This window comes from Abramis brama (assembly GCF_963993115.1).
Source record: "Abramis brama genome assembly, chromosome: 5".
Lineage (NCBI taxonomy): Eukaryota > Metazoa > Chordata > Actinopteri > Cypriniformes > Leuciscidae > Abramis > Abramis brama.
The window spans coordinates 11588161-11601539 of record NC_139967.1 but is presented as its reverse complement, the minus strand read 5'-3'; the positions used below and the strand labels follow the sequence as shown (position 1 = coordinate 11601539).

At 37.6% G+C, this 13379-nt stretch overlaps 1 protein-coding gene across 1 annotated transcript; it reads right to left on the bottom strand.

Annotated features, from left to right (window-relative positions):
- Positions 1–1291: 1291 nt before the first annotated feature.
- On the bottom strand, positions 1292–13282 carry ube3b (ubiquitin protein ligase E3B). Its single transcript, XM_084115446.1, has 27 exons — positions 13184–13282; positions 12533–12626; positions 12139–12313; positions 11665–11782; positions 11467–11526; positions 11268–11372; positions 11034–11130; positions 10862–10947; positions 9972–10054; positions 9745–9850; positions 9505–9625; positions 9175–9352; positions 8897–9066; positions 8183–8350; positions 7632–7803; positions 7345–7463; positions 6985–7099; positions 6705–6804; positions 6413–6532; positions 5976–6152; positions 5609–5857; positions 4730–4795; positions 4564–4622; positions 4150–4332; positions 3310–3421; positions 3138–3230; positions 1292–3049 (listed from the first exon to the last, which is right to left on the bottom strand). The coding sequence occupies exons 3-27, from the start codon at positions 12297–12299 to the stop codon at positions 2858–2860; spliced, it is 3210 nt and encodes a 1069-aa protein (XP_083971572.1). The 5' UTR covers positions 12300–12313; positions 12533–12626; positions 13184–13282; the 3' UTR covers positions 1292–2857.
- Between the last annotated feature and the right edge of the window lie 97 nt (positions 13283–13379).

Sequence of the window (13379 nt, the reverse complement as noted above, 5' to 3'; positions counted from 1 at the left end):
GACTGTCTGACTTTTGGCAACTGGCTTTGACTGTAAATCAGGACAAAAATCTGTGCAAAAGTCAGTGTATTCCAGTCCTAACTAGCATCTCACCAGATAATCTAATAAAAAATGACAGAAGACATTGTTTGTTGTTTAGTAAAGTTTTAAGATTTGGATATCCAAATGTTTACATGGTTGATCGACAAATAAGTCTACATTTTACAGAGGAAATTGTACTGTACACATGGATAACTTTACAATGCCATTGCTTTTGTAATATACTGTGTATATAACAACCTGCAGTTCACGTAGTGCAACCAAATTCAAAAGACACTTCTTCATCAGGCAAATGAAAAGAGATCAGACACTTTAAAGGTTGTTGCATCCCTATCTAAGAGAGAGAGAGAGAGCAAGATTCTGTGACATCATGAAATTCAGGTGAGTCATTTCACCATACATAGCACAGTCCATAAAAACTCTTCATTAATCTGAATATTTTTGCATTTACAGCATTATGCCAAACACATTCCTCATCCACAACACCAACTTGAACATCTTTCAAAGGGAATAGCATGTTAATGTCAGTTACTTTAAATACCAAACTCTGCTATGGGACACAGCCTAAGCCCTTGTGCATTAGGACAATACATTTATAACTTAACATTAACAGTAAATGCATACAAAAGAAAGTTACATGAGCTTAAAGCCATTTTTCACATCTACAAATGTCTTTCTACATCAGAAGATACTTTCATGCCTTGATTTACAAAGAGCTGGGAGAGGGGGGCAGACAGATAATGGTAGGTTAACTGTATAATTTTGCATATACTGCATACAAGGGAAGAGGGTTTGCATATATATTCTGGAATAACTACAGCCGTTTACAGCTTTTTAGAGGCCTGAAACCAAGGGCAAATCACATGAAGAAATGTCCAGGTCATAATTCACACCAAAATCAAAAGAACTATATTTTGCATTAACAAAATAAAGCCTCACTAAATACAAGCACTACATCCCAAAATATTATCAGGATACAATGACTTAATAAAAATGTATTAAATGTAGTACAACAAATACTACCATGATGTATACTTAAAACTGTAATTTCAATTTAATATAAATAATATACTTAAATAATTTGTTTAATAATATATATATTTAATCATTTAATAATTTGTTTTAATAATATATATTTAATGCATGTAAATTTGTTTTCTTGATGGTCAATTTAAATCTTGATGTACCTAAAAAATAGGCTTCACTTTCTTTTTGCAAAACATATTTTCTGAATGTTTGTCCTTTAGATTTTGTGTGTGTGTGTGTGGGGGGGGGGGATTTCTTAACAAATTGACCCTAACCTTCTTTATGACAAAGCGAAGGAAAAAGAAAAGAAACAACACAACGTCAACAGCAGACTCTGACCTGTTTGACACAGACATGGAATCGTTTGAATCGTCCAATGACATCATGCAAAGGGAGATTTTTTTTTTTGTCCACTTGGAATAACAATTCATGATATTCCATTGAGCCCATTGACCTTTCAGGGAAGTCACTTTAACACTCTCCCTTTAAGAAAAAAAAAAAAACACCCTACAAGAGCTGGTTTGATAGCTAGTCGTCTTCACCGTATGGCTTAATTCCAGTATACACCGCAAAGATGGCCAGAGAGTTAGTAGATGACAGGGAAAGCAATTTGTCATGTGATGATTGGTTACTTCCAAGCTGGAGTAAAATTCCTTTTAGTGGTTTCATTCTTGCCTGCATTAGTTTGACATTAAGACAGCGTTAGAGATGAAAAAGCATGAGCAGAATAATGAGTATAATATAATGAGCAAAACGAAATGTCACCATGATGCATTCTGGGTCGGGGCCCTGTAGTGTATACCATGAGAAAGCAGGAAAGGAAAAGGTGCATCTCTGCAGGGACATCTCTTATCTGACATACTGCTGGCTCTGTCTCACTGAAGTCAATCAACAGGGCTGGGATTCCTCTCAACGCTCTGTTCTCAAGTCCAGCAGAAGTGTAGTGCGCTATGGGTTTGAAAGCATTTGCCGTACAAACAGGCAAAAGCCTCCTTTGTGTCTTGAGTTGCATGGCTTGCATTGCGTTAGTATTGCTTTCCTGTTCCCTTCCTGGGGGAGTGAGACACGGAGACCTGAGAGACAAAGCTGAACTGTTTTCTGCAGATCTTACATCTTTACATCCATCATTGTATCTGCCGTAACTTTAAAAGGAGGTTTAGGAGTGCTCATCAACAAATGGCCACAGTGCTTAGAAGCCAATAAAGACAAAACCAGATTTAGTTTTGGAGTTACTTTGCATGCAGACACTGAGTTGAGTTCCTCGGTCTCCGATTTACAGGTTTCACTGAAGTAAGAGTCAGAAGAACCCTGGCTTGAAGACATTAAATTGAGCTGGTTTTAAACTGATTGTATAAGGCGTTTGAAGCTCTTTTGGCTTCAAATGCAAAAAAAGAAGAACATAACCCTAATTATGGATCTTCAAGTGGTTCAAAAACTTTTCTGCAGGTAATGTTTGTACACTCTAATATACCTCTATGGTTGAGCTCCTCAAAGAGTCTCTAAGTCTGACTTGATACGTTTAGCTCAGTTCTACTATTTTAAGAAGTTAGTTCGTTTCTTTATTCACTTTCCATTTGGTGAAAAAGACCGAGTAGCCATTGATGGAAAAATTGAGCTTGAGCACTTGAGGAACTCAAGGTCAAGAGCCTTATTTGAAGGCCACAATGCCAATAAAGCAAGATTGTAATTTTGTAACGTCTCCTACTTCAACCTCTGTGTGCCACCGCCAGTCTTGCTGATGTTCATGTTTGTAGATGTTTGTGTTTGTACATGTAGAATAAACCAGCATGGGTTATGAAAGCTCAAAGCCAGTGTTCATGCTGATGGCGTAGCGGAGTTTGTCTCTGAGGATGCTCTTCTTGCTGTAGTTGGGCAGCTTGAGCAGGTTGAAACAAGTGGAGGATGTAGGGAGGCGACCGCCTGGCTCCTTCTTACGGATGGTGAAAAATCCACGGAGAACGCTTCCTAAAGTGTCACCTGTGTCCTGCATGCACAATCAAACAAAAAAGAAAGATTAAACAACAAAATATTTGCAGAACAGTGTATGGATTAAGATGATGAAGTGATCTAACCTGATCGTCAGATACTTCCACACAGCGGATTGAGAAAGGGGGTTTGAGGTAGGCAAAACCGAGCAGAGGAGGTCTTGAGCAGCTGGTGACAAACTGTGATGAAACAGCCACTTAGTAGGCGCAGGCGGCAATAAACATAGAAATAACTCCTTTAAGATTTGATAAGCATTACCTTCAGGAACATGGCTCTCTCCTCAGGGGAGAAGTCACTGGAGAGAATGTCCCACAGCCAAAGAATGACTCTGTGGCTGCTATGGAAACCACCATAGTACACAGTGTGCTTCCTGAGAGACAGAGAAAATGACATGCATCGCTATAAGTAACCTTTTTATGACTTTTCTTCACGGCATGTATTTATTAGGGCTACATGTGGACATCTTCGCAATTTTTGCACTGATTGTTGGAAAAGATCTGCACAATGAAAATATAAACAGGTTCTAAAATTAGCACTCGCTAAGCGCCAAATGCAAGTAAAAATTGGTGCTGGCGAGTATATGAAACAACGTCAATCACCAGTTGGCCGGTAACATTTTTAGGAATTCTAACAATGCAAAATTGTGAGAACATGAACGTGAACAAACATGAATAATCCTCGGGACAGTTGATGGGCCAGTGTTGCTAAGGTTTAAACCTTGCCAATATAAATATTCAAGCTCAAGAAGATGCAAAAGGGAACTCTATTCGTTACTTTCACCCAGAAATCCACTACTCAGACAGGGCACGAATACTGAATCAAGCTCTTTCATGTCTTCTTGCACTTGAACAAAAAAAAAGACAAAATTATTTTGGTCACAATAATTGTGTGGTGAAAATCTGATATTGTGACAGCCCAATTTCAGCCTAATTTCATTGCCTGTGCACTGAAGGCATTTATGCATTAGATGCTTCCAGCCTTGTTGATTATAGAGAGAAATTTGGATTTAATGTATTGCGTCATTCTTAGTTTGTATTACAAATCAACAAACTGATAAGCAAAACCCTTCAAGGCCAGAGTTAAGAACTGCAGGTTTACTTGAGATCATCCAGGTCTATCTCAGCGTTGTCTCCAGAGATGAGCCTCTGGACCTCAGGGGTGGAGAACATGTGCAGCCACTCTGGGTTGATGATGCTGCGGAAGCCCCTGATGAAAGCTGCCGTCTGCTCCTTGATCTGGGTGTGCATGCGGAAGTGGGCCATCAGGTGGATGTAGCTGATCCTGAAGGGTCAAAGGAGGGTTAATGACAAAACATGAACTGGAAACCATTCTTTTATTCTGTCCTATTTTAAGCTTGCAGAAAATGTCAGTATTTGTCTCTGGTAGCAAATCCCTATTTACTTTTTGAACCGCTCTGCTTCCAATGCTAATCTGGTAATTTCTCCTTATTGTATTGCATGTGAATAGGCGGCATTTTATTTACACTTGACCGAAGACACAAAATGGACTCACTTGTTTTCATTAGTGACAGACATAGTCTTTCCACCAGGAATTAGCTCATGACAGACTAACTGTGACGAGACAAAGAAATGAAAAGAGTATTATAGAGAACAAGGAAAGCCAATAGTGTCACAAGAACCAAAAAAAATAAGGTTCAGCAAACACAAAAGTTGCTTACCTGGCCCATGACCTCTTCATCGTAGGATAAAGTCAGACCCAGATCACTGACGTCCCCATCGTAACGCTGAAAATCAAATCAATAAACAGTCATGGATATAAATCTGTAATTTAAAGTCAAACACAAAAGAATAGCGATATAAATGTACTTGCATTTTTTTTAATGAAAATTAAAAAAAACTTTAATACATTAATTTAAGAAGTTACAGAAGAAATATGTAACAAATTATAAATGCATTGTAAAATTTTAAGAATATTAAATGTTACGAAAGGCCCTTTCGCACCAAAGGCGATGTGAAAAAACTAAACGAATCTCCATCAAATGCTCCTTTTACACCAAGAAAACAAATATGAAACAAATTCTGAATCTGAATAAGTTGGGCTGAAAGTGTGAAATGTATCAGTTTCACCTTGAAATCTTCACATAATTTTCATTAGTAAGGAGTTATATAACAGATACGATATTATTAACGGTAGATTAGCAGTTTTTAAGGGTAACAGATTTCGGTAACCGCTACTGCTGCCTTGTAGGATTTAGTGACCCTGATGTTTATCTGCAGCTGTTAACCATAGTAAATTTGGATAACATTAAAGTGATTGTGTCAATGTGATTTTTAAACACCTATCACATGCACTTCCACGTGCTTGCACAACATTAAATCAATGAGACTCATGATGCGCAAGGGATCCACTATTTGATATTTAAGGTTTTTTTTTCATTAATCATTTTTCTTTTATTTCAATCACACTGTCTTGACATCAAGCATTTTCAAGGACTATATTCAAAATCCAAGCACATTTCAAACCTTGAAAACATAATGGTTAAAATCAAGCATTTTCCAAACTGTACAAATGCTATAATAGTCACATTGGCACTGACCTTGATAGAGGTGAGGTTTTTGTAGAACTCTGAGTCGAGGGAGGGCAGCTCGTCTATGGAGCTATAGAAGGTGCTGTGATGGTGACCTAGAACCTGACTGAGGAAAAAAGAGGCAAAAGGCACATCCACCACAATGCCTTCATACATGGCCTTTCCCAGCATCTTTCCAACAAATTCATACAGCTGAAGGTGGTTCTCATGGATGCTGGAGGTTGGGGAGGGGTATAATCTCTCATTCCCACTGGTGGTCTGAAACAGAGAGAAATAAAATGAAGTTGAGGTTTATTGGTAAAATAAGGAAGGTCTATTGAGGATTGTTTGGGTGAACTGATCCCAGCCACCTGAGCTAAAAGAGAGCAGTGTGTACCTTAAATAGATTGAGCGCTGGGTTGAAAACCTTCTTGATGATCTCTTCTAAAAACTCCTTAAACACACCATCCTGGTCAATTCCAGCCTCATCCACTCCTAAATCATTCACAAACTTCACACGGATCACTCCCTTAATGGAATTGACAGGTAGACGCCGCAGCTGATCATAACCATCCTATGAAGAGTAATGTTACAGAAAAAGATTACTATTATCATTATTATCCAACATTCACATTTTTACATTTGGCAGACACTTTCCTCCAAAGCGACTCACATTGCATTCAAGGTCTAAATTTTATAAGTTCATTTGTCTCTGGGAAACAAACCCATGACCTTGGTGACATGCTCTACTGTTTGAGCTACAGAAAAGCTAATAGGCATAATACTCATTGTGTATGTTTTTATCAATCAAATGAATGACAAAGCATACATTACCTCCAACATGCGTGAGCGTCGAATGGTTATATGAGTCACATGTGGAGAGGCGGAGCTTGTTTCCACCAATCCAAGACTCTCTTTCTCTTTTGTCACAATGTTCCGGAACAGCAGCACCCTCTGCAGAAAAAACACATCTGTACATTTCACATTTTGTGTTCAAAAATAAAATGAAGACCATTTTTTATTTGGTCAATCTAAAATTGAATCTTTGTATGATCAAATCAACTGAAGCATTCATGTGGCATTTCATGAGCATTAATAATTTCCCTGTTTTAAGTTTGATTCTCACATTTTTGTGTGGGATGACATGAGGAATGTACTGAAGTAGCAGCTGTGCTCTTTTTTTCCCTTTCTCCAGCTCCTGGAACAACAGGCTGGGCTTCAGGTCTCTGTATTAGACATGGAGAAAAAAAGAAAACAAATAAGACCTATTTTGTTGGCCGATGCATTTATCTTTCCCTTATATGAGAACAATAATCTCAGTAATTTGTTTTTGAATGGATCCCAATCCCAACTCTAAAGTAAAACCAGAGAGTAATTTGGCTCAGTGATATGTAAGCGTGACACACTTGCGGAGCCAGTGATCTTCAGGCGTGAATCTCCTGCGACAATCCCGCTCATACAGAACCATTAGCCAGCCATGAACACTGTGGAATAAGTCCAGCTTCTCCCCTTTGGTATTCTCTGAAATAAATTAATGACCACATTAATTGCTAAATTAGTAATAGTAGTAATAGTTAATAGTAATAGTTAATCACCACACAAATAAAGCACATTATCACTGGCCCCATATGGAGAAAAAACACAGAGAAAAAACTGGTTTATCTAAACCACAAGAAATGACTAGAGAAAAAGACTGGACAAAAGAATGCATAAACAAAGTCCCTTGTTGCAAAAACAAACATATGGGCTAAATAATACCTGCTCACCTAAAATACCATCCCAGATCATCTTGAACACAAATGTGTTGAGGAACGAGGAGATGGTGACAAGCTCTTCCATTTTAAAAGAAATCTGCTCCTCATACACCTCTATGTCATCCAGGATTCTGTAATATAAATCACAGAATAACATGCAAACACACACACACACATATATATATATACACATATATATTATTTTTGTAGTAAAAATAATTGTAAATGAATACGGTTTTAAATAAATCGAATTAATGCAAAATAGAAGCACCGTCACCAGTGAACTATACAACTCTTACGTGATGAGATGTCTGGAACAGTCACAGAAGAGCATCAGCATGGCCAGGAGCTGTTTGGACTCTTCAGTGTCATTATTGAGACACTCCATGAAGAGTCGTAGCCCCCCCTGAGGGCCAAGCTCACAGATAAATGCCCACAGCTTAGGCAGCAGTTCATCCAGATACGTCAGTCCTGGAAACAGTTTAATTAGAAACCATAGAATCAAGATTAACAAGAATATTAACCTCATTTATTATGATACAAAATATTGAAAGGACCAAGAATTTTTTGTTTCACTGGCCAACACTACAGTGGTCTTGGACCTACCCTACCCTACAGACAACTATTATTCTGCAAAAGTGTCTGATAAAAGCATAAACTGTTTTTTCAGGATCTGGAAACAAGGTGAGCTGTAACTCTTGGAGCATGTGCATTAACCTCTGGCTCTGACAAAATACAATACTTCACTAAGAGATAAAACATTACTGAAGTGTTTGCGTGAGTGAATGTACATTCATAGTTGTGTAAACAGAAATGACTTCCTAAATTGTTTCATATGAAAAGCACATACCTGTGAGTATCTGCAAGCGGATTTGTGTGAGTGTGGTGAGGGCCGTCTGATACAACACACAAATACTGCACACCTTCTGAACCTCAGCTGAATCCACACGCTTCCCCCCGACCGGTTTCAGGATGTTCCGCACAGACGCAGACTTTTGGAACGCTCTCTTGAACAGATCTAACCGTGCAGAGAGTTTAACAAGGGATCCTCAGTGAAAACAGGATGAATACAGACTTGATGACACTAGCATCACACTATATACTTTTAATTTTATATAAATATGTCCATTTAAAATAACCTCATACAGTATATCCAGGTTGTCCAAGATCATGAGAACTCTGGTTCTTGAAATGTTTTAAGGAAATTAAGTTTTTAAGGGAATGACTAAAAATAAGAAATAGGATTTCAGGTTACATTTGGATTTTTAAGTTGTTTTAGCTGATTTTAAACCTTAAACCTTCTTTTGTCAAATCTTAAATAATTTTAAGCCATCTTATGACCCCCTTGGAAGTGTGCTGAGGCCCCCTAGTGGGTACTGGCCCCAGTGGATGAGAACTTCTTTAGGGTTAGTAGTATACTTAGTCAACATCCTTGAGTGTGCTTTAATGATAATCATTAGAAACTCTATTTGTAGTCCAATAGTCCATGTGTAATCATCTACTAAATCACTTCTGTTCTATGGGTCTGGTTAAAAAAAAAAAATGAAAAAAAAGAGTTTCTCACTTTTGACAGGCAAGTTATTCTGTAATGAGCTTGGCTGAAGAGAGGGTGGTGGGGTGGGATCTTGAGTTTCTAGCTTTTTGCTGAGAACGTCACAGAAGAGTGTGCAGATCACTGGAACTCCCCACAAACACTGTAACTGCTTTGTTACCAACGGCATAGACTCATTAAGCCTGGAGAGAGAGAAAAACAAGAGAAAGTGAAAGATTGCTTAATAGGATAGCACAACAGAGAAATCCAGAAACTATGTGCTTTATTTTGTCAATAAAACAATGACATACCCATAGTCAACAGTCTGGGAGAACCAGCCCAACACTGGGTGCCAGTGTGTGAGATTGGATTTCTTCTGAGACACATATCTCTGACAGTATGACAACATATCTGTCAGATCCTTGACAAAGTGACCCGCTTCCTGCTCTAGAACTTTTACATTAAAGTATCCCAGCTGAATGAGGTTACCTGGAAACAAAACATAAAAGAGATGATGAGATAAATGACAAACTAAGTACATCTTGAGTATTGATTTTCAACTCTCCATTCACCAGCCCACCTTTGTTCTCCAAATCTAATACACACTTCAAAAAGTGTGTGTATAAAGAACACATGCTTACCCAGTAAGCACAGAGTGTGGCTTCCCTCCAGACACACACAGATATCCAAACACTGCTCTTCTCGGCTTAAAAACAAGACAAACTTGCGAAAGAGGTCATGGGTCTGGATGGTGACCATACACTGCAAGGAGCACAAATTCAGACAGGTGAAATCATATTCTCACAATTTTTATTTTGAAATCTTTAAGATGTGTGTGCAAATGAGGTTTTATTATCCTTCCGTATGTGTTTGTTTCTTACATCTGGAGTGAGAGTGTTGAGGTGCGAGATGAACGCTGGAACAGACATGATGTGGAGGAGGAAAGACCTCAGAAGGTTGTCTGAGAAATGTGCAGCGACAACTGGCCTAAAATACACCAGGACAAAAAGCTCATCACATTATGGGCGACTTCACAGAAAAAGAGCTACTGATGTAATCAGACCGAGAGATGTCTCGGAGAGCAAATCCAGTTCTCATGACAACCGACCTGAGTGACAGCGTAAAAATGGCCGTGAGGGTTCCTTTGGAAAGGGAAGGTCTGGATCTTGCCAATCCATTTGTAAGTAGAATCTGCAAATAGCAAAGATGCTTATTATGAGAAAGTTCAACCTAGAGCTTCAATCAGTTAAAAATTTGAATCAGATCACATGATTTGATGAATAATTGTTTGAATTAATTGCATATACACTTCTGTTAAAATTTTGGGGTCAGTAATGAAATTAATACTTTCAATTCAGCAAGAATGCATTAAATTGATTAAAAATGACAGTAAAGACTTTTACATTTTAACAAAATATTTCTATTTCAAATAAAAGCTGTTCTTTCTATTCATTAAAGAATCCTTGAAAAAAGGAGAACGGGCCGTGAGAACGGAGCGAGGCCGATGACGTGATTGATAATGAACCGCACCCGTCTCGAGTTTCTCACGGAGGAGCGACGACAGTGAAGGACGAGAGAGGACCAGGCCTGGACATTTATGTTATGTTTTTTTATGTGTGTGCAGCAGTCGTCTGTGAGGAGCTGCCGCTTTTACTTTTCGTTTTGTGTTTGTTTATTTATTAAAGTGTGTTTGAACGTTCGCCGGTTGCCGCCTCTTTCTTCCTTATCTTAAACTTCGTTACACACCGTTTCCACAAAAATATTAAGCAGCACAACAGATTTCAACATTGATAATAAGAAATGTTTCTTACAGACAAAATCAGCATATTAGAATGATTTCTGGAGGATTATATGACACTGAAGAATAGAGTAATGGCTGATGAAGAAAATACAGATTTAGCGACCCTAATTCTTTGAATACAAGTCTATATAGTTATTTGCTGGGAAACGTTTCTGAACAAGAGCAAGATTCTGATTGGCTGTTTGGATGAGCAGTACCTGAAGAACAGAGTAGAAGCCCTTCTGATTGAGATGTCCCATGATGTTCTCACAAATCCGGTTTAAAGCAGGCTTGAGGGCCTCCCCTAAAAAAAAGACAGGAAATTCTAGTAGGGTTTTACGTATTTTAGCCTGCAAATCATCTTACGAACTCTGATTATGTGACACTGACCCTTTCCTCGGATGATTTTCCACGTTGATGTGTCTGTGAATGTTATCAGCATTGTCAGGTGCAGCGTCACCAATTTATTATCTTGCAGTATGTCAGGCTGCAGGGAGAAACGGAAAACAGGAAACAAGCATTCATCAAGAAGCACTTCCTGACAGATAACTGACAGACTCAGAATTGACTTAATGATGAGTAATTCAAAAAGATAAAGCACTGATCATAAAGCACTAATATTACCTTCAGTTTTTTCAGAAATTCACAGGAGACCCAAAGAACATCTTTGATCTGTTTCAGCCAGGGGATGGTGAGATCTTTTGAAAGGGCCAGAGATACATACCATACCTAGAAAAACAATAGCTTGTCACCACAATGCAAAAATGTGGAACTAATGTAAACATAAAAATATGTTTTATGCATTGCTTGGTAAAAGACTTACTTTAGGTTCATTCTCAACATCCATGCTACTTAGTATGATTCTACACAACTTCTCAAATCTCTGTGTAAGAGAAAAACACAATGCCATCATTAATTATACAAAATGTGTTAAAAAAAATACATTTCACCTAAATAAACAAATCTTAACTAAACTTAATCTAAATGAATTTTAAAAAGGGTAACATTATGTGATGCTTACCAACTTGTCATCCTTGCTCAATATAAATAGCAATTTTCTTGCAATTTTGAAGATGGATAATGCATTTCTTTTTGTTGAACCTGCATCGCTGACTGCAAAGAAATCATCAACCTCTTTCCTGAAACAGAAAGTAATGTAAATAATATGTATAAATTCTCAAACAGAAACTTTGTAAAACTGAAATAAAAATAAATCAAAAAATAAAATATTAAATAAAAATATTATAACACTGGCTCAAACAAACCAAGCTATTTTTTAAAATAGTATTTACATTATTCAAGACATTAACATTCAAACGACTTACTTATAGGCATAAGAGAAAGTATTAATACTGAATTCTTCACCTTTAATAACCTCTGTGAGGGTTTCACTCCTCATTTTTACTTTTTTATCTTAGGACAACAAAGTCAGCAAAGACATATAACTGTCTAGAATGTTTGACTATTGTAAAGAACGGCCCATGTCAGCCCTAACCTGATTTCCCTTTGCAACCTGCAACGGCAGAGGAATCTTCTGACCAGAGCCTGGATTTGTGTGGCAGCTCTCTCTTTCTCCTTATAACCTTTCCGTTCCTCCCGTGCTATCCTGGCTTTATCCAGGAACTGGGTTTTGGACGTTTGGGTAGCGGTGAACATGTTTTCACTCTTAACTGTGGGTTAAATTTAAAAATGTCATGGCCAGGAACAAAAATCTACATCACAGCTGAGAGCAAAAACAAAGTCAGAGGCTATGTATGCAAGTACAGAAGTGTATAATTAGATTCATTTATACTCAAAGCATGATCAGTTAATAAAGAAAACCATGTCTCATTTACAATTAAAAAAATGTAAGACCTCTATCTTACATAAACACACACACACACAATTACCTTGCCCTAATGCAGTGACTAGTAATGCTGCTTCCACGGGTCACAAGAATACTATCACATATCCACGCATGTTGTTCTGCATATCCATTGGACTCTACAAAACAGAAGAGTAATTCGCTTTTATAACTTTTATTTAAGAAAATTAATAGTACTTTAAAATACAAAAGATCAAATGAGTTGTCATGAGTTGAGGTATTATTTAAAACAACATGATTTTGATTAATAAAATGACTCCGGAGATGATATGTTATAAACATATGGGAGATTTTACCAGACACATCAACAGATCACAAAGCAAAAATTAAAATCAGAGTATCTGACAGAATTATCAGACCAAAACTGAGGAGAGTCCATATCATTTACTCGAAACAGTGGTGGCGGTTTGCTTACACGACAGGATAAGCACTCAACGGAAACAATATTAGCACTAAAGATTTAAATTAGTAGAAGATTTTAACAAAAAACACAACGCAGTTCAAGTGAATTTAACGAACCCACAGAGACAATAACATTCACACTAGCTATCCAGCTAGCAACATAGTTGCAACATTCAGCGAGCTGGCAACGCTTGGGAAATGTTGTCACTTGATAAACGCGTTTCAAATAAAATGTCAAGAAAGTCTTTACATTATGTACAGAGGTTTCATTTACCTGAGCGTTTGAGAATAAATGGAAAAGTGATGTAAACAAAAGAGCGACCCAGACACCGCAGCTCTAATCCATTAACGGTGTAACATCGTAATACTTCCGGATGAACATTTTTGTCATGACAATCCACTTTCACAAAAAATATAGATCATACTTGTTTTTTGTCGTAGTGCATTGATATCGATTCTTTATTAAAGCG

Bases quoted from the DNA above. Each gene is read 5' to 3' on its own strand.
- ube3b (XM_084115446.1), bottom strand. From the start codon at position 12,299: ATGTTCACCGCTACCCAAACGTCCAAAACCCAGTTCCTGGATAAAGCC. The intron at 9,353-9,504 runs GTAAGCATGTGT...TTTTGTTTCCAG, and splicing joins CCACACTCTGTGCTTACTGG to GTAACCTCATTCAGCTGGGA. The intron at 8,351-8,896 runs GTGAGAAACTCT...CTGCACGGTTAG, and splicing joins GAATAACTTGCCTGTCAAAA to ATCTGTTCAAGAGAGCGTTC.